Source organism: Myxocyprinus asiaticus, chromosome 39 (genome assembly GCF_019703515.2).
Source record: "Myxocyprinus asiaticus isolate MX2 ecotype Aquarium Trade chromosome 39, UBuf_Myxa_2, whole genome shotgun sequence".
Taxonomy (NCBI): Eukaryota; Metazoa; Chordata; class Actinopteri; order Cypriniformes; family Catostomidae; genus Myxocyprinus; species Myxocyprinus asiaticus.
Genome location: NC_059382.1, coordinates 9,789,134 through 9,811,532, shown reverse-complemented (window position 1 = coordinate 9,811,532; position 22,399 = coordinate 9,789,134). Strand labels below are relative to the sequence as shown.

General features: G+C 38.8%; 1 protein-coding gene across 5 annotated transcripts in view; it reads right to left on the bottom strand.

Moving 5' to 3' along the window:
- Positions 1-201: 201 nt before the first annotated feature.
- The window catches only part of LOC127430102 (myelin-associated glycoprotein-like), a 48,446-nt gene continuing 26,248 nt past the window's right edge, over positions 202-22,399 (bottom strand). For 3 of the 5 annotated variants that reach the window (XM_051679575.1, XM_051679576.1, XM_051679577.1), the window contains 9 exons: positions 21,654-22,022; positions 20,514-20,810; positions 19,906-20,163; positions 12,354-12,614; positions 10,667-10,975; positions 10,123-10,222; positions 6,660-6,762; positions 4,438-4,491; positions 202-2,339 (listed from right to left, as the gene is read on the bottom strand). In XM_051679575.1, the coding sequence (XP_051535535.1) occupies positions 2,178-2,339; positions 4,438-4,491; positions 6,660-6,762; positions 10,123-10,222; positions 10,667-10,975; positions 12,354-12,614; positions 19,906-20,163; positions 20,514-20,810; positions 21,654-22,022 (1,913 nt within the window). In that variant the 3' untranslated portion in view covers positions 202-2,177. The remainder of the gene's footprint in view (positions 2,340-4,437; positions 4,492-6,659; positions 6,763-10,122; positions 10,223-10,666; positions 10,976-12,353; positions 12,615-19,905; positions 20,164-20,513; positions 20,811-21,653; positions 22,023-22,399) is intronic. The other 2 variants (XM_051679578.1, XM_051679579.1) reach the window with 2 other exon arrangements.

Genomic DNA, 22,399 nt, shown 5'->3' with positions numbered 1-22,399 from the left:
TGATCAGATTTTGACATTTATTTCTGAATGCAGCAATATCAGTGAAATACTTTTGTAAAAGTAGTTTCTCAGCAGATCAAAAGAATTGTGTGACAATGTACAAATTAATCTGCTTCTAATTTAATTTGTTTACTTTTTACATAATGATAATAATTTATTTAAATTAAATTTGTTTAAAAATAAAATAAAATAATGACACCATTTGAGGCTGGAGACTTTTATTAAACAAAATGAAAGCGAGCAAAGAACATCATTTAAATAATTATGAATGAGTTGGGCTAATTTAAATGAAGATCAGAGATTCTTTTCTGCATTATTATGTCAATGAGGAGACAACATTACTTTGTTCATTATTATTGCCATCACACAGTCAGATACATACAAATATTCTTTACAACACTCAAAGTGTAAAATCAGACTTACAAATGTGCCCCCAAATCCGTTTGCTTCCAAATAAATAAAGACTTGTATAGCACTTGTGTATATATCTTCAAACATGGACAGTTTGTGTTACTACAACGTAATTGTATATGCACATATAATGTCATTGTGTTTCTGCAAAATATACACCATTGTTGCACAATGTATGTTCCTGTTGTGTAGTCAAAAGGTCGACAACACAGAACTATATATCATGCAGAGTATTTACATACATTGGTATCCTACCAAGGTGCCTATATGAATTCCTTATGGATGTAAGATGTGATTAATTTAACATAATTAATTTGTTAGTGAAATTGTAATTCAAGGGCCAAATGCATATGCTGACCATTTAACTAACTTCTAAATGAACACAACCTTGCCAGAGGATTACATGATTACATAACACATTACATTTACGTCAAGCACCTTAGGTAAAGAGATACCTTCCTATATGTTTCAAAGGGTCTTTTAGCGTATTTAATTATTAAATATTAATTTCTACTGATATGAAATCTCAGCTTTACCCTATTAGATTGCAGTTTGTATCAGGGCTGGGATGGCCATCAGATATTACGCTTTATAGTACCTTTACTTCCTGTTTTGGTCCTTGCTGTACTTGGAACATATCTAAAATCTGAGTAGATAAAAGAAAGAACTCACAAATATATGTCTGAATACATTTGTGCCAGAAAAAATAAAAATCCAGTTTCTGGTTTGTTTTCAGTTAATAATATGAATAAATTATGATCAAACTGTAAAGAAAAGATACAGTGTATCAACTTGAATCTACAGTGAAATCCCAAAAACACTTCAGCATTCACTTCAGGTGGGGGGGTGGAATATCAGCAGACGAATAATGAAATATGTGTAGACTGGTACGTGCAGAAAAAGACTGAATCAACCGCTGTATTTGAGAGAGTGTTAATCCCCCCAAACATTCCCAGACTTGGGGATAGTGCTTATACAGTACATTGAGGCACAAATTGTGCCTTGTTCCCTGATGCTTCAACTTACAGCGGACACAGTGAAAAGGACCACTAGTAACTGATACTTGCCTGTAACCAATACCATTTTTCCTCAAGCTTTCTTCAAACTATAAGGGGTGGTCCAGACTGAATGTGTTAATGGCAACAGTCAAAGATGTCTATCTAGTGCATGTTTACATAGAAAAACAATGGAAAAAGAGTGTAGACGGATGCAAATAGGCGTGTGCTCTAACTCTTGAAAAATAGACCCCTCCTTTTAAAGGCTCTTGTACTAGGTGAAAACTATTACCTCTCATTTCTAAAGGTATTCCTTCCAAAAAACAAGAAGAAAAAGAGATATGGTTGCAGTCAAGAATGGATATAAAGTGTGTGCATAAATGTATATTTAAAACATGTCTGTGGTTGTCCTGTTGAAAAGACCGGCATATGTTGTGTTTTGGATGCTGTTATGTGGTGTGCCTGCCAGGCCTCTTAACTAGATTAACCAGCACACCTCCCTTGGTCAACAAGCTACGCCAGAAAGACCATGCTGGTTGACCAGCATTTTTTGCTGTGAATAGCATATCTAGACCAGTTTCAAATCAGCATAAAGCAGCATAAAATTAATGCTGGTCTAAGCTAGTCTTTTTAGCAGTGTGTTCCAATGAGATAACTCAACAAGTCTACATTAATGTGGGTGAAATAGTAAATTATTGGGGAAGGAGGAATGAATGGACCCTAGTGGCCACCGTGTCCCGTTTGGCCGAGGCATCAGGGAAGAATCGCGGTTCATTTGGCTTTAACTTCAGTATAGTCACTGCCTACACCATCAGCCCTCCTGAAGGCCCCCTCCCGGTGTCGTCCTTGGAGAAATTCTAGAGCAGTGTAATTCAGCTCTTGCCTCTCCATGACTCCCACTGAGCCAACAGATTGGTAATCACTGTTGTCTCCCTATGAAGAAAGAGTAAACATAATATTTAAAGGCAGAACAGAAAACCTCAGTATGTCAAAATAGGTATGTGCAAAATGTTATATTTTCAAAATCAACTAGTCTGTAGGTTGCCTGAGTGACTAGTCGACTTTATAATGGTGCTATTTTCGGATTCGTATGTAGGGCTGCCAGCTTTTCACCATACATATACGGGACATTTGAGTATTTTGAGCACTTCAATATGGGATGTTTCGCAGTCAGAACGGGGGGTGGGGGTAGTTTCCCTCGAGCGTGTGTCCTCTTTAATGATGGACGTCCTGGCTAATATGGGACAGTTGGCAACCCTATTCACGTTACCCCAGTTGAGCATGTTTCTTTGAGGGCATTTACATAAAACAGATTCTTGCGTACAAAAACAGATAGACAGAGCATACCGGAATGGAACCATAAGCAGGGTTCTCGAGACATGCTTTTAAAGTTGGACTTTTTACAACCTAGTCTCACAGAATGAACGTTACTATAATAAAAAAAAAAAATTCAAACTGACGTTTATTTGCTGCCTTCTATGTTCCTTCGCAGTTTCCTGGTGAAATTATCACTGGAGGCGCTACTGCTGCTACAACTTCCCATTTTCACCCAATTTGGAATGCCCAATTCCCAATGTGCTTTTAAGTCCTCATGGTCACGTAGTGATTTGCCTCAATCTGGGTGGCGGAGGACGAATCCCAGCTGCCTCTGCTTCTGAGACCATCAACCTGCGCATCTTATCACGTGGCTTGTTGAGCGTGTTGCCACAGACCGAACCACATTATAGCAACCACGAGGAGGTTACCCCATGTGACTCTACCCTCCCTAGCAACTGGGCCAATTTGGTTGCTTAGGAGACCTGGCTGGAGTCACTCAGCACGCCCTGGGATTCGAACTAGTGAACTAGCAAACTCCAGGGGTGGTAGCCAGCGTCTTTTACCACTGAGCTACCCAGGCCCCCAACTGTTCATTTTATTAACTTTCACACAAATCACTACAACAGCTAATTATGACTTTATAAACACTTATTTTTGGCTCTATTACTCGCACACTGCTATGTTATGATATCGAAACACTTACTATAATGCATAATTTGAAAAAACTATACATTTTAACGCTTGTATTACAGTTCCACCAACATTTACACACTTACTCCAATGTAACTAGTTTGCGCAGTAGCTCACCGGATTGAGAGAGCGTTGGACTTTGGACTCTAAAGTCCACGGTTCGAGCCAGCCAAACATGTAAGCTGACAATTGAAACGAAAGTGTCACGAAATGACGTGGTTGCTTCAGAAAATGTGCTTTTCCTTTCGCATTTTGTTTTTGGTTAGGTTTAGGCTTTGGTTTAGGGTAAGGATGTCTGTTTTGGTTTTCTATCATTTGATTTTATATCACTATTGGCTAGGTTTAGGTTTAGGTTAAAGTTTTAGGTTAGGGAGGTACGTTTTACTCATTAAAACCTCCATCTAATATTCACCTTAAAAACCTCATCTGATTCCGACACCATTTCACACACTTTTGCCCCCACCTCCCGCTGTACATTTAACTTGGAAACTGTCTTGAAACCTGTAATAAGGCATGTAATTTAGTTTTGCAAAAACATTGCCGTGATCACATAATATTGATGAGAACAGGCTGACTTTTTAACTTGGCACAGCATCTTAAAAGTTCTACAGTCTTAGCATGGTGCTCAGGGTCTGTCTAAATGTTTATGTCTGGAGCGGCGGTGCTTTAAAAAAAGAAGGAAAAAAATCTACAATAACTCATTAACCTCACAAATCGACTAGTCGGTTGGACAATAAGTCGACTAGTAAACCATTGTGGCCCATCCGTTTGTCAAAATAAAAGTCCTGAACAAAGACAGTCTCAAAAGCAAATGGTTAGCAATTAGCTGCTGAACAGAATGAGGTAGCTAGCACATGGTGAACTGTTAGCTTACAGGCAGCAATACAACAGCAGTGTTACAAACAGTCCGAATTGGATATTGTTTCTAAAATATTGTTCCATATTTTGATTTTGTTGTTGTCTATAGCAGATCAGTTCACCTCCACCCATTTGTTTGCATGCGCGTCTTAAATTTCAGCCTTACCGTGCCTTCCTCTAGGATGGAGTTAAACTTTGAGCCCAGGAGCTCAGTCTTAAGCTACGTTAGGGAAGAAAAACAGACAGAGAATGCACAAAAGCAATGAAGGAGGGGAGAATAGAGGTAAGGATATGCTAAAGCACAGGCTACACTGGGACTCTCAGGTGTAACGTGCCATCTACACTTGGCTTTATCACAATGGCTTTGTTCAGAATAGCATACTAGCTTACTACTTTTATGCAAATATGAATGTATTTGCAAAAAATACCCTGATGACCAACAACATTTGCCATAATGTGCAATAACCTGAGCATCCTGTACAGAATAATGTATCCACCAATGCAATGTGCTCAACTTCCATTTCCAGAGTGCTGACTGAACCGGAAGTAATTACAGACATGACTTTTGTTAAGACACTGGATGCCACTTACATGCAATGTAATTAGGCCATGTGACAGCAATGTAGCATACTACTGTTTGAAACGTTTATCTTGGAACAGTGCCTAATGTTTCACTTACTTTTTCTAAAAAGTAGAAGGCAGTAAACTGTACAGTGTATACTGCACAGTATTCACTAAGTAGTAAACTAGTATTCTATTCCGAACATAGCTCATATTCATGACTTTTTCAGGTGTGTGTATCAGTGAATGATAAAATTGCACTGTTTTCCTCTTCAGGCCAAATGCAGGAAGTATGTGAGCAATTATTTTAAAAAGACATAAAAGGATAGTTCATCCAAAAAGAAAGTTTAGTCATTGTTTACTCACCCCTGTGTTGTTATAACCTCGTATGAGTTTCTTTCTTTTTCTTAACACAAAGTTAGAAATTGTGAAAAACAAATTGTGCTCAGTGATGTCATACAATGGCAGTTTATGGTGACCACATCTTCAAGCTTCAAAAAGACACAAAAGTATAATTCAGAAGTCTAATAAATTATTCAATGAGACTCATGATTGTTCTGAAGGAATACAACACAGCTGCACACAAACCAGAGAACCGAACTTACTTAATATGTCTGATGACTATGTAATTGGAGAATAGATGCATTTCTATGCCCAGCCTCATTTGTTTGAAACAGAGTACTCAATCAAACTAAGAGATAGAGGAAGCGGGAATGTTTTGTCTCCATTCTGAACTAGTGAGCGTTTGTAACAGACCTCTGACTGAAGAGAACTATACCTCAGTGAAAACATTCGGTAGGTGTAACATTCTCGGCCAAAGTCAAGTAGTTTTTAACTGACTAGAGAGATGCAGGCTTCAATATACTGTTACAAGAAAGTTTTTGGACTGGTGCCAGTTCATAGTGGGTGGGGTTTCACTGTGCAATGCTGAAAATAGAAAAAAGTGATCGACAGCATGTCCCATTGCTTGTCACAGCTGGTTAGGACAAAAGAAAAGATACCTTTTATCATGTGTCATTTGCCGTCAGGTTAAGACACAGTGTGACTGTAGCTGCCTTCAGCCTCCTCTGTCTATCTCTCATAGTTTGATTGAGTACTCTGTTTCAAACAAATGAGGCCGGGCAAAGAAATGCATCTATTCTCTGACTATAAACTCATAAGACATATTTAGTAAGTTCTGTTCTTTGGTTTGTGTTGTGTTCTGTTGTTTCTATCGCTGTGGTGGACCAGTTTCTGATAAACAAAACGTGTTTTCTCTTGAACGCCCCATGTTGAGAGGGGGCTGCGTGAATTGTTTTTCGTGCAGTCTCATCATGAATGCACAGAGGAGAGTAACAATCGGTCAACAGTTTTACTAAATAATACATTCGATTTCGGTTTGTTTCTCACCGAAGCTAATCGTATGCTTTCTTACAATCATGAGTCTCATTGAATAATTTATTAGACTTCTGAATTTTACTTTTGCATCCTTTTGAAGCTTGAAGAGATGGTCACCATAAACTGCCATTGTGTGACATCACTGAGCACAACATTTTTTCACAATTTCTCCCTTTGTTTTAAAAAAGAGAAAGTCAAATGGGGTTATAACAACACAGGTGTGAGTCAACAATGACTGAATTTCCATTTTGGGGTGAAATATCCCCTTTAATGGTAAGGCTAAGTGTGGAAAGCTAATTACAACAAGAGAAGGGCCAATATATAATATCTTTTGCCACACATATGCATGGAAAAGAGCATGTTTGTCTAATTTATTGTCTGGTGTATTGGCTCTTGTTTTATTACTGTTTACACTGTGTAAGTGATTTATTCATCACTGTAATATCTCACCACTTTTTTCCTGAGACTCTGTTTGTCCTTCTTGACTGTGCTGTAGAACATTGAGGGATTCTCCACTTTAGATCCCACGTCCTGCCCAGGGTTACCATTCTCTCTGGAGGGTGGAGTCAGAGGATCAGACTCTGTCTCTCACACGCAATGAGACTAAACTAGATGGTTCACGGCAACACTTTAAAGGATTAGTTGACCCATGAACATTCTGTCATCATTTACTCACCCTCATATTGTTCCAAACCTGTATGTTTTTCTTTCTTTCATGGAACACAAAGGAAAACATTTTGTCCAAAGCTCAGTTTCTTCACTGCTCTTTTCCATACAATGGAAATGAATAGGAATAGGGCTGTCAAGATTTAAAAAAATTACATATCAGCTTTGACGTCATTGGATGCACCATGTTTGAATTGAACGCTAGCATAATATTTGAGAGCTACAGCGGAGAGGAAGAATTTCGGCAAATAACGGCTAAAATTGTTGTATATTCCTCACACAAAGTTATCATAAAGATTTATGTAATATAAAGCATAAGTCACATTTATGGAGTATCTTTTTGGAGCTTGACAGTCCCAGTACCAATACATTTTCACTGTACACTTTTTGCAAATATCTTCCTTTGTGTTCCACAGAAGAAAGAATAACATATTTTGGGCTACCTGATCTCATAGAATCATGTGAGTAAAACTACATTTTTTCTAAATTATTTTTACGTGGCTCGTTGTATCGCAGCAGTTGATGAACATTAGAGGCGCAACAACAGCAAATACTTTTATTCACTTTCACACATATCACGAGTAAAACGGCAGATTATCAGTTCATAAACACGTTCACTCTGTTCCTCACACAATGCTATCTTACAGTATGACATCTCAACACTTTTCTACTATAGCCTAGGGCATAAATTGTAAAGCGATACATTTTAACATTTGGATTGAAAGTGTCAGAAGCACCACAAAATTATGTGGCTGCTTCAGCAATTGTGCTTTTCATGTCACATTTGCTTGTTGTAATAATGACACTAACAGTAAGGTTTAGCTTTAAGGTTTAGGGTAGCTAGGGGGGTCGATTTTGTTGATTTAAAACTTGACAGAGCATTAAACTAGTGATTTTTTGTTCGTGAACAAATCTTTTAAGTGAACAAATTGTTGTCGTTCACCTCCACACACCTTTCGAAGCCAATGAAGCTCCACTGCTTTTCATGCCTGTAAAGACTGATAATAGCATGAGCCAACAGCATTCGAGTGCACATTGTGAAGGAGCATTTCATTGGTTCAGCCTGCTGAACGAATATGCACCTTCTCTGAACTAATAATAGTCGGTCATTTGAATTTGAACGAGATGAGATGTCATTCATGAACTAACTGAATTTACTGGTAAACTTGTTTGTGAATGACTCGTGAACGAAGATCTGCCTGAACGACTGAACTGGAGGTGTGCCATTCGTTCAGTTTGGCATGTGAGTCAATCGTGTTCAACAAGGAGAGACAGGCGTGAAATGCACTTAAGACAAATTTATAGGTATACACAAAACATGATCCCCAATTTATGAATGTGTAAAAATGACTGAAGATTTGCAGTAAAAATTACATGGATTACTGGTGTAAGATATTTAGGCTTTTCTTAAACTTTTTCTTTGTCTTGGTAATAATTAAGCTCAGCATTTGACAAAATATAGTGAAAATAAGACCTGCCGTTTGTGGTGAAAAAGTTTTGGTGTTTAAACTCAATTTTGAAAGTGTCTTTGTACATTTGTAGACATGCAAATTCCATTTGTCTTGCTTTGTCATGCTTTGTTGTGCTTTTAAAGACTGACTTTAGCATGAGCCATTAGCATTCGAGAGCGGGCTGTGAAGAGGAGCATATCTATGGTTGGATACACTGAACGAATACACCCCTTTACTGAACTAGTCGGTCATTTCGTTCGTGTTGTGTACGAACTGAATGTACTGGTAAACTTGTTCGCAACCGACATGAATGAATCAGTTATCATGAACGATGATCTGCTGACCGAGAGAAGGAGCTACATGTCGTTCGTTCATATCGTCAATCTCATTCAACAAGAAAAGGGGCCGGATGAAATCTAAATAAAAGTGAGTGTTGACAACACATTACAATGACATATGGACATTAATGAAACTCATATTTTTTTTTAGGCTAGTATTGTTGTCCTTATTTTTTTGTATAGCTTGATAAAAAGTCATGCTCAGCAGTTCAAAGTATGATAGATATGCTTTGTTGTCATTTTTGGGGGAAATCTTATGATGCTTTAATAAAGGATAATTAGACTTGTTCTGGTCGAGAATGACAGATTTCAGTTCAATGCAATTACTTAAAAGACGGTCATCTGGGGGGGCCTGGGTAGCTCAGTGAGTATTGATGCTGACTACCACCCCTGGAGTTGTGAGTTCAAATCCAGGGTGTGCTGAGTGACTCCAGCCAGGTCTCCTAAGCAACCAAATTGGCTTGGTTGCTAGGGAGGGTAGAGTCACATGGGGTAACCTCCTCATGGTCACGATTAGTGGTTCTCGCTCTCAGTGGGGCGTATGGTAAGTTGTGCGTGGATCGCAGAGAGTATCATGAGCCTCCACATGCTGGGAGTCTCCGAGGAGTCATGCACAATGAGCTATGTGATAAGATGTGCAGATTGACAGTCTCAGAAGCGGAGGCAACTGAGACTTGTCCACTGCCAACCGGATTGAGGTGAGTAACGCACCACCATGAGGACCTACTAAGTAGTGGGAATTGGGCATTCCAAATTGGGAGAAAAAGAAAAAGAAAGAATCGAGTCACTGAAATGAATCAAAATCACCACCACTACATTAAACTTTAATTTGACTTGCTTTTAGCACCACTCAGTGGACATTTCACTTCAGAACTGTCACGATATGTGTAAGGAGCCACGCAATATCATTTTGCACAAATGTCGCAAGAGTCACATAACAGGCTAGTTTTGGAACGACATGATGGTGAGTACATGATGACAGAATTTTCATTTTTGGGTGAACTATTCCTTTAAGCCTGGGCATCCATTTTAACAAAAGGGGATCATTTTCACCCCTTTATAAAATGCCATTGTGGCACAGAGTCAAGTTTTGGGATGGTTTTGTTTTCTTTTCCAATGGGACGTTTTATTTTTTGTTGCAAAATTAGAAAGTAGCAGGATGTTGGCTGCAGAGCTCAGCGGTTTAAAGGCTAAAAAGCAATGGAGGGACAATTGAACCTGCAATAGGTTTGTTAGTCTGCAGTTTTCATGCACAATATGGCTAACTTCATGTTTACTTTTTTACCAAGCAGTCAGATTGGATCATCTGTGAGTGGTTATGACTTGAAAACCAAATGTCAAAAAACCAAAACAAAACTGAAAATGGATGACCTGGCTTGGGTGTTTAAATAAGTCCAAAACCCCATAATCCCCAAAAAAACTTGTTTTCCCAGTCTTTCTCTTGTGAAAGATACTTACTTTTTATTGTTCTGACTGACGTATCTCACAGCTGCGATGATAAAGGCGATGACTGCTACACCTCCAATAGTCCCCACAATCACAGCCATCATGTACTTTTCTGAAACAATGCATGGATTATTCTGAATCTGAATATAGTCTGATATTGTAATTTTTTTTAGATGATACCTAAAAAATCACATTGTGGTGCATTCGTGTGATAGATACATTTGCTGGCACTTTCCACAAAAAGGATACAAAATCGGGTCTAAAACTAGTTTAAAAATTCCTGAAGTCCTTTTTTACTTGTTCAGCATTTTTTTTTCCCCTTTTCAGAGAATGCTGATCATCAATATCAGGAGGTCAAACTAATATTATTTGAGCTATTCCATTTCATTTTATTTAGTATTTTATTTAATATTTTCATGATTTTATTTCTAAACGAGGTTTGAAAACCTGTTTCCAAATGTTGACACATGTCAAATACAATTGAAAATGAAAACCCTTTTTTGTGTGATTTTTGGGTGAACTAGACCTTTAACTCTTTTTACAGTAATTAACTTACTCTCCTGCTGCAGTTCCAAGCGGAATGTCTCTGAGCCGTACATGTTGCTGATGCTACAGTGCACATGGACATCTGTATCCCCGTTGTTTCCCCTTTCACCCTTGTCGCGGAGCTTGATCATGCCCGTGGATGTGTACCCATCTGTGTGCGTGTAGTAGCTGAAGCGGTTATTGGTCCGGTTGATAGTAATATTGAGGTCAGGCAGGTAGAATTCAATCACAGGCTCAGGGTTTCCAGAGGCAATGCATACACATTGAACACCCTCCCGAACTATAGTGCACTTTGAGTCATCCAGAAGGACTGGAGCAACTGCGGAAATCGAGCAGAAATAGTAAAACAATAATAATAATAAAAATATTCCACTACTGCCCATGTATACAGCAGAAACAATGTTAGGAAGAATTCATTCATTTCATTGTATGGAAAACATATGAATGTAAAAGAGTGACTGAGTTTAACATACTGCCTAACAACTCCATTCCATGAACAAAGAAAGTCATACAGGTTTGAAACAACATGAGGGTGATTAAATAATTTTTGGGTGAACTATCCCTTTAAGGCTGGCCATTTAACTCTTACTTAAATGTAATCCTTCCTCTGGAGAAAACATCCCCATTAACTTAAATTGGTCATGACAAGAGTTCACTGTACTATAAAAACATACTGTAAGTTTCAGAACTCAAAACTTCTCACTGCTAAAAGAACATTTGTGGAAACCAAGCTGACAAAATGACTTGTTTTCTACTTCCTCTACATTGTGATGTCACACTGTGGTAGACATTTGCATCTGACCGCCTACACAACAACACATCAAAAACTACTTTACCTTATCATTTCCGTAGCCCCGCACAGTAACAGAGGACATTTACTGTCAAGTCTTAAAGGAGAAACAGCACCAAAACCGAGTGTCAGGGTCAGAATGAGGGTGGAAAATTATCATGTTTTACAAAATATATGACTGTTTTTTTTGTTTTTTTTGTGCCTTTCCTAATATTATAAGTGAACCTCAAGGAACAAATTAAAATAATAAAAAAAGGCATGTCATGACCCTTTTAAAGGGATAGTTCACCCAAAAATGAATATTCTCTCATCATTTACTCACCCTCTTGCCATCACAGGTGACTTTATAGTGTATGACTTCCTTCAGCAGAACACAAACAAAGATTTTTAGAAGAATATCTCAGCTCTGTAGGTCCATACAATGCAAGTTAATGGTGAACAGACCTTTGTAGCTCCAAAAATCATATAAAGGAACATAGAAATAATTTATAAGACTCCAGTGGTTAAATCCATATCTTCAGAAACAATATAAGTAATGAAAATGAAAGTTAAAGTGGAGATTTAGAGTAAAAAAGGACTTAAATATTGTTCTGTTTCTCACCCACACCTATTATATCACTTCTGAAGATATGGATTTAAACACTGAAGTCATATGGATTACTTTTATGCTGCCTTTATGTGATGTTTGGAGCTACAAATGTCAGATCACTGTTTACTTGCATTGTATGGACCTACAGAGAAGAGATCTTTTTCTAAAAATCTTAGGTTTTTTTTCTGCTAAAGAAAGAAAGTCATACACATCTGCGATGGCATCAGGGTGATTAAATGATAAGAGAATTGTCATTTTTGGTTGAACAATCCCTTTAATGTCATACTCAAACCTGGTTACTCTTCTCCAGTGACTTACATTCTACGGTAACGTTAAGTGAGCTGCTGGCTCGGCCATGTTCGTTCTCAGCTAGGCAGCGGTAAACTCCGTCGGCCTGTGGCGTGATCTCATGCAGCTCCAGCACAGACCCCTCCTCTGCTGTGATGGTGCCCACCAACTCCCCATCCTTCAGCCAGGTCAGTGTTGGCATTGGGTTACCTTTACTTATGCACTGGAGAGCAAATGAAGAACCCTCCAATACTGTCAGCGATTCATTGAGCCACGGTTCCCGTGGGGGATCTTCCAGTTTGAGAGAAAAGAAAGAAAATACAGAAGAAAACCTGGTGTAAAATCATCCACACCAAGTGCAGATTAGCCTAGAGATTCTCATTAGAGGAGGTAAATGAAACCAATGATGTTCATACAGTAGTGCAAGGGATGGAATACTAAAGGTGCACTCAGTAATTTTTTTCCTCATTTAAAAAGTTTTACTTCTAAAGAAATTATTAGTAATTTTGAAACATATGTATAAAATCATTACCACTCATGTGAGATGAAGAGTTCAGTCATATCAGTAACCTTATAAAAGCTCTTTTATTCTACATGGAGCAGGGGTGCCTCATGGGGGCTGCCATGTTGGAATCACATGACCAGCTGAACACTACTGGCTTCATCTCAGTAACTGCACTGTTATTGGACACTTTCACTCATGGATTTAATTAATCCAGGTTTACTGTGCATAGTCAATTTCTACAATGGCACTGGTAACCAGTGTTGGGTGTAATGCATTATTAAGTATTTAATTACTGTAATTAAATTACTTTTTCATTGAAAAAGTAAAGTATTGGACTACTCTTAATTTTTCAGTAATTTAATTACAGTTACTTCTGATGTAATTGTGTTAAATACTGTATATACTATAGAACAATTCTATATAAAACAATAGTGAATTTTAAAATCGAAATTTAATGTCTTATGATAAAATGTATGTTTTCTAATTAAATGCAGCCCCCTTAAATTCTTTGGCCAGTTCATGAATAACTTATCTGATTTTATATGATTTATCTGAAAGAATTAATAGAACAATTTCATGTCTATCCTTGTATTTTACATCTGGTTGAGGCTGATAAGTGTTTTAGAATGTAATTAGTAATAAGTAATGCAACTACTTTTCAGACAGAGTAATTAGTACAGTAATCTAATTACACTGTAGAAGATGTAATTAGTAGTTAGTAATTAATTACTTTTTTAGAGTAACTTACCCAACACTGTTGGTAACTGAAAACTACTGTGTTTGAATGATGCAGCATCCAGACCACTAGGTGTCAGTGTAAGCCATACTTTGACATTCTTAAAAAAATGACTGAGTGCACCTTTAAAGGAATGTTCCAAGTTGGAAGCATTTGTGGCATAATGTTAATTACCACAAAAGATATTTTAGATCCGTGCCCTTGTATTAAAAAAAAGAAAGAAAAAATAGGGTTAGGGTTAGGGTTGGGTTAAGGTTATAGTAAGTTACTTACATTGGAAGTCAATGGGGCCTGTCCAGAAACATTTAAGTACACACGGTTTCAGAAGTATAGCCACAAGACGTAAATGCTTCATGACAACAAAGTTTAAATATTGGTTATAATTTACAAAGATAAGATTAGTAAGCAATTTTATCAAACAAAAATTTTAACATTTATTATTTTTACATCTTGTGTCTATACTTATGTGTGTGTTTTATTTTTTTATGAACTGGCCCCATTCACTTCCATTGTCAGTGCCTTACTGTAACCGCTACTTTTTTTAAATTAAATGTTAACATGCTAAAATGTTAAAATAAATGCCACAAACACTACTGATTGAGCTCAACCTGTCTTGAACATAGAATATTTCTCTAATGTACACAGTACACACTTAATAATTCCTAAAATGATTTAAAACAATTATAATAAAAAATAAGCAAACATCATGCAATGATAATCATTTCAAACAATAACAAAAAACATTGTTATATATATATATATATATATATATATATATATATATATATATATATATATATATATATATATACATACACACACACACACACATACACACACACACACACATGCTAAAAATATGGCGCTTCAGATGGCTGCTTCGGTGTGGAGCTCTCTAGCGTTTTTGTTACTTTTGATTGTCATGTTTTTTGTCACTCTTTCCTGATCAGTTTCACCAGGGATGAACTGCTGAATATTCGGCAGAGCATACCTGATAATTTTTTGCTGGTGTTTGATTATTCAGACATTTTATTAGACATCTTAGTTGGAGGTGCAGCGGTGCTCTACAAGCGATCCAAAAGACGCACGCGAGGGAAGCGAGCCAGTGCGCTTGTGAAGCTTCGTCAATGTAGCTTTAGGACTCTGCTGTCGAGTATTCATCTGGCGAATGTCTGCTCCTTCGCCAACAAAACGTACAAACTGCTTCTGCTCACTCAAACAAATAAGGACTTTTCTAACTCCGCTGCTCTGTGTTTCACGGAAACCTGGCTAAGTGAAGCCATCCTGGACAGTGTGCTGCATCTACTGGGCTTTCAGCTGTTCAGAGCGGATCGCATCGTGGAGTTATCGGGGAAAACGAGATGCGGTGGAACATGCATTTACATCAACAAAAGTTGGTGTACAGATGTAACATCATTGAAGAAGATGTGCTGTCCTAATTTAGAGGCACTCTTCATCAACTGTAAACCTTTCTACTCTCCGCGAGAGTTTCCTCGTTTAATCTGGTGAGTGTTTATATCTCGCCAAAAGCATGCGTGAACGCAGCGTTGCAACAGCTGGCTGATCATATCACAGACATGGAGCAACAACACCTCTCTGATCACTGTCTGGTTCATCTTCTCCCGACCTACAAGCAGAAACTAAAATTAGCTAAGCCTGTAGTAAGGACTGTAAAGAGATGGACCAACGAATCAGAGCTTGAACTACAAGCCTGCTTTGAATGCACTGATTGGAGTGTTTTTGAGGCTGCAGCCACAGACCTGGACAAGCTCACAGATACTGTGACATCATGTATCAGTTTCTGTGAGGATATGTGCATCCCTACTAGGACATTTTTATCATTCATTAAAGATAATTAACCATAAGAACCATGGTTTACAGGAAACCTCAGACAACTTTGTCATGCCAAAGAGGATGCTTACAGACATGGAGATAAAACACTGTACAACCAGGCCAGGAACACATTTACTAAGGAAATCAGACTCTGAAAAGATGAAAACCCAGTTTTCAGCCAACGATCCTGCATCTGTGTGGAAAGGTCTAAAAAGCGTCACCAAATACAAGACACCTCCCCCTTGCTCTGTAGAGAGTCAACAAATGGCTGATGAACTGAATGTGTTTTACTGCAGGTTTGAAAAGCCCAGTCTCACACCCTCCCACTCTCTGATCTTCACTTCACACCAACACCTCCTGGAACCCACCTCCTCCCCCCTCCTGCTACTTAATCTGCACTTATGGTCTGTGAGGAGGATGTGTGCTGGGTCTTTTGGAAACAAAAGACTAGGAAAGCTTCAGGCCCAGACGGTGTTTCACCTGCCTGTCTGAAAGTCTACATTGACCAACTGGCCCCCATATTCACACAGATCTTCAATAGATCACTGGAGCAGCGTGAAGTTCCCTGCTGCTTCAAATGCTCCACCATCATTCCGGTCCCCAAAAAAACCCAAATCACAGGACTTATTGACTACAGACCTGTCACTCTCACATCTGTGGGAGTCGTTTGAGAGACTGGTTTTGGCCTACCTGAAGGAAATCACTGGACCCCTGCTGGACTCCGTTCAGTTTGCTTACTGAGCAAACAGGTCTGTGGATGATGCTGTCAATATGGGACTGCATTATATCCTGCAACACCTCGACAGACCTGGGACTTATGCAAGGATCCTATTTGTGGACTTCAGTTCAGCCTTCAATACCATCATGCCTGATCTTCTCTCAACCAAACTGAACCAGCTCTCTGTGCCCACCCCAATCTGTCAATGGATCACCAGCTTTCTGACAGATAGGCTGCAGTTAGTGAGACCCTCACTATTAGCACTGGTGCTCCTCAGGAATGTGTTCTCTCTCCACTGCTCTTCTCCCTGTACATGACTGACTGCACTGCAAAAGACCCCACTGTCAAGCTCCTGAAGTTTGTATATGACACCACGGTCATCTGCCTCATCCACGACGGTGACAAGTCTGCATACAGATGGGAGGTTGATCAGCTGGCTTTCTGGTGTGGTTACAACAACATTGAGCTGAACATACTCAAAACAGTGGAGATGATAGTGGACTTCAGGAGAAATCCCCCTGCACTCCCCCCCCTCACCATCCTGAACAGCACTGTGGCAGCAGTGGAGTCATTCAGGTTCCTGGGCTCTACCATCTCTCAGGACTTGAAGTGGGACACCCACATAGACTCCATTGTGAAGAAGGCTCATCAGAGGTTGTATTTCCTTCGCCAGCTGAAGAAGTTCAACCTGCCACAGGAGCTGCTGACAAAGTTCTATTCGGTCGTCACTGAGTCTGTCCTGTGTACATCTAAAACTGTCTGGTTTGGTTCAGCCACCAAATCAGACAGAAGGAAACTACAACCGATAGTCAGGACTGCTGAGAGGAATATTGGTGCCCCCCTGCCCACCCTCCAAGACCTGTACATCTCCAGTGTGAGGAAACGTGCAGATAGGAACAATCTGGACCCCACACACCCTGCCCACTCCCTCTTTGAACTGTTGCCCTCTGGCCGGCAACAGTTCAAAGCTACAGAGCTACAGAGCACTGAGCGACAGGACATCCATGCACAAGAACAGTTTTACTCTCAGGCCATTTTCCCCATGAACAGTTAAACTGCCTCAAGACTCCCCCATAGTGCAATAATGTAAATACATATCTCATGTACATATGTAAATTCACATATTTAATTAAATAACTGTATATACCCCTACCTTGCACATACATTACCACTTGCACATGTACTGTACATATGCCATTCTGTTATATGTCCTATTATTTGTATGTCTATTTATACTCTTACATTGTTTTATATTCTGTCTCACTGTAATGTTCTGTGTGCAAAAAGTCCTTGTGTACATGAGAACACTTGGCAATAAAGCTCATTCTGATTCTGATATACTGTATATATATAATTTTTTCCAGAGCTGTATATATATATATATATATATATATATATATATATATATATATATATATATATATATATATACAGTGGTGTGAAAAAGTGTTTGCCCCCTTCCTGATTTCTTACTTTTTTGCATGTTTGTCACACTTAAATGTTTCAGATCATCAAACAAGTTTAAATATTAGTCAAAGATAACACAAGTAAACACAAAATGCAGTTTTTAAATGAAGGTTGTTATTATTAAGGGAAAACAAAATCCAAACCTACATGGCCCTGTGTGAAAAAGTGTTTGCCCCACCTGTTAAAACATAACTTAACTGTGGTTTATCACACCTGAGTTCAATTTCTCTAGCCACACCCAGGCCTGATTACTGCCACACCTATTCTCAATCAAGAAATCACTTAAATAGGACCTGCCTGACAAAGTGAAGTAGACCAAAAGATCTTCAAAAGCTAGACATCATGCTGAGATCCAAAGAAATTCAGGAACAAATGAGAAAGTAATTGAGATCTATCAGTCTGGAAAAGGTTATAAAGCCATTTCTAAAGCTTTGGGACTCCAGAGAACCACAGTGAGAGCCATTATCCACAAATGGCGAAAACATGGAACAGTGGTGAACCTTCCCAGGAGTGGCCGGCCGACCAAAATTACCCCAAGAGCGCCGTGACGACTCATCCAAGAGGTCACAAAAGACCCCACAACAACATCCAAAGAACTGCAGGCCTCACTTGCCTCAGTTAAGGTCAGTGTTCATGACTCCACCATAAGAAAGAGACTGGGCAAAAATGGCCTGCATGGCAGAGTTCCAAGACGAAAACCACTGCTGAGCAAAAAGAACATTAAGGCTCGTCTCATTTTTGCCAGAAAACATCTTGATGATCCCCAAGACTTTTGGGAAAATACTCTGTGGACTGACTAGACAAAAGTTGAACTTTTTGGAAGGTGTGTGTCCCATTACATCTGGCATAAAAGTAACACCGCATTTCAGAAAAAGAACATCATACCAACAGTAAAATATGGTGGTGGTAGTGTGATGGTCTGGGGCTGTTTTGCTGCTTCAGGACCTGGAAGACTTGCTGTGATAAATGGAACCATGAATTCTGCTGTCTACCAAAAAATCCTGAAGGAGAATGTCCGGCCATCTGTTCGTGACCTCAAGATGAAGCGAACTTTGGTTCTGCAGCAGGACAATGATCCAAAACACACCAGCAAGTCCACCTCTGAATGGCTGAAGAAAAACAAAATGAAGACTTTGGAGTGGCCTAGTCAAAGTCCTGACCTGAATCCTATTGAGATGCTGTGGTATGACCTTAAAAAGGCAGTTCATGCTCAAACCCTCCAATGTGGCTGAATTACAACAATTCTGCAAAGATGAGTGGGCCAAAATTCCTCCACAGCGCTGTAAAAGACTCATTGCAAGTTATCGCAAACGCTTGATTGCAGTTGTTGCTGCTAAGGGTGGCCCAACCAGTTATTAGGTTTAGGGGGCAATCACTTTTTCACACAGGGCCATGTAGGTTTGGATTTTGTTTTCCCTTAATAATAACAACCTTCATTTAAAAACTGCATTTTGTGTTTACTTGTGTTATCTTTGACTAATATTTAAACTTGTTTGATTATCTGAAACATTTAAGTGTGACAAACATGCAAAAAAATAAGAAATCAGGAAGGGGGCAAACACTTTTTCACACCACTGTATATATAAAGTACTGTGCAAAATTTTTAGGCACTTAAGATGTTTCACAAAAACATTTGTCTTAAGATGGTTATTTATATCTTCAGATTTAGTGTGTCAATAGAAAAAATAAATTTTAGACTCCCAAACATTACTTTTGCAAATACAAAAGATTAGATTAGAAGAACAGGGCGCTCTGCAACAGATGTCATGGCCCCCACAGAGCCCCCCCACTGAACATCGAGTCAGTCTGGGATTACATGAAGAGACAGAAGCAATTGAGACAGCCTAAATAGATAGAAGAACTATGGTGAATTCTCCAAGAAACTTGGTACATCCTATCTGACAACAACCAAGAAAAACTGTGTCCAGGTGTAAGTAGGAGAATTGGGACTGTTTTAAAAGCAAAGGTGGTCACACCGAATATTGATTTAGCTTTTTTATGTTTACTGGACTTTGTATGATGTTAACTGATAAATGAAAACTATTTATTAGTTTTCATTATTTTTGAAGGCATCCCCACTATGCAACATTTTTCACAAGTACCTAAAACTTTTGCACAGTACTGTGTGTATATATATATATATATATATATATATATATATATATATATATATCTGTGCACACTATGTCAGTTTTTGTTTATGTCAAATTGTGCAGTAGTAAACTAGTATTCCATTCCAAACAGCCCTGTTGTGTACAAACTCTGTGGTATACATTTTGGCAAATCAGAGTTGTAATACACAAATAAAACTATATTTACTCACAATTTACTGCCAAATACATTGAAGTGTTCATGCTTCCATAGCCATTGTCACCAACGCAGGTATAGACACCTTCCTGTTCTGGGGTGAGGTTCTCTAGGGGCAGCGAAGCATTTGAGGCCGTCTCCGACATCAGCTCTTTATCTCCATACAACCAGGTAATCGTGGGAACTGGATTACTGTCTACATCACAGTGCAAGACCACTGAGCTTCCCTCCATTACTTCTTGAGACACATTCACCCACACAGTTCTAGGGCCATCTACACATTAGAGAATGAGTCAGTGCACAATTAATGCAGTGAAAATTATGCATTAAAGGGACAGTGCATCCAAAAATGTCAATTCTGTCATAATTTACTCACTCTCGTGTTGGTCTAAACCCATATGACTTACTCTCTTCCGTGGAACACAAAATGAGATGTTAGGCACAAGTCAGTATGTTAGACTTAGTCACCATTCACTTTCATTGTTTGTTTGTTTTTTGTTGTTGTTGTTTTTTTTGTTTTTTTTTCAAACAATGAAGGGGAATTGTGACTGAGGGTACCATACAGAATTTTCATTTTTGGGTGAATTATCCTTTTAAACAATTAGCAGATTTGGTGAAACTCACACTTGATATCCAGAGAAATGAGGCGTTCATAGACAAAGGTGGTGTTTGGGTAGTGGACCCGGCAGCCCAGCAGCTGGCCATTGTGCATGGGTTTGGGTGTAAAGGTGAGAGTACTTGACAATACAGCAGTGTTGCTTTCTTCAACACTATCAGGGGTGAAAATGGGTTCAGGTAGGTAGTCTGTGTACATCCAGTGGATCTCTGGACTCATGTCTGGACAGTTGTCTGGGACATAGCAAGTCAAATCCAGGCTCTGGTCACTGATTATCACCTCTGGAACATCAATGTTGGGCTGATCTAGGGGAAGAAGGGGCATCTTAAAGTCAACATGAAATAAAGAATTGACTGCATTTAATTCTATATGTTTGTCCCCTCATTAAAGGAATAGTTCACCAAAAATGAAAATTCCCTCATCATTTACTCACCCTCATACCATCCCAAATGTGTATGACTTTCTTTCTTCTGCAGAACACAAACAAAGATTTTTAGAAGAAAATCTCAGCAATGTAGGTCCATAATGAATGGGGCAAATGAATGGTGGCTAGAAATTTGAAGCTACAAAAAGGACATAAAGGCAGCAAAAAAGTAATCCATACGACTCCAGTGTTTTAATCCATGTCTTCAGAAGTGATATGATAGGTGTGGTTGAGAAACAGATCAATATTTAAGTCCTTTTTTACTATAAATGTCCACCTTTGACCAGCCCCAACCAGAAGGTGGTGATATGTATGAAGAATGCAAATCACCATAAAACAAAAGAAGACAAATGGGGAAAGTGGAGATTTATAGTGAAGAAGGACTTTAATATTGATCTGTTTCTCACCCACACCTATTATATCACTTCTGAAGACATGGACTAATCCACTGGAGTCATAAGAATGACTTTTATGTGCTTTTTGGAACTTAAAAGTTTTGGTCACCATTGACTTGCATTGTATGGACCTACAGAGCTTCTTTGTTTATGTCCTGAGGATGAGTAAATGATGAGAGAATTTTCATTTTTGGGTGAACTATTCCTTTAATGTCAGATGCCATTGGTTCTCACATGTCTTGTGACCAAACGTCATTGATGTCAAACCTGAAAAAATGCATCTAAAGGTGCCATATCTGATTTGAGAGTCATGGAGGAGGCCCACTTACCTAACACCTGCAGTTTTGTGGAGTCAGGATATGTGTAGATGTTTGCTCCACCCAAGTCTGCCCGAAAGTAGTACTTCCCAGAATGTTCAACGCCAATATTATTTATCAATAGTGTGCAATTTTTCTGCGTCAGGTCACCCAATAGCTTGGTTCGTCCCTTGTAACTTTCGTGAACAATATCTGTACGGGATTTAAAAACCACCGGAGGGAAAAGTTGGGGGTAGGGTTGGCCAAAGTACCAGATCCCGTGAACTCCCCTGTAAGGCCTGATGCCAGAGGGGTATGTGAATGAACAGGGTATAACTACACAGGAGTTTGTCATGGCTGAAATGTCTCTGGGCATCCACACATTCCACTGAGCACTTACATCTGTTTAGAGAGAGAAAATATATGCTGGCAATTTAGTTATACAAAGGATCCTGACCATACTAACAAAAAAGTACTAAAAAGTACCATGGTGTGTTTTCAGACATGTATGATTGTAATACCATGGTGTTTTGATCATGTACCATGGCAATAGCTTGGTATTCTTTGAAGTGCTTCTGGGCACTATTGCTTGTACTGCAAATACTGTGGTGAATATGATAATCATTCACTACGATGGCATATATCAAAGTAGCACTGTTTTGCCATCTGATGCCATCGCTGTACCATTAAAGAACTTTATTCTAGGTCAAACACGCACTGCACACTTTAATAGATAGACATATCCGAATCAGAATAGTTTTTTATTTGCCCAGGTAAGG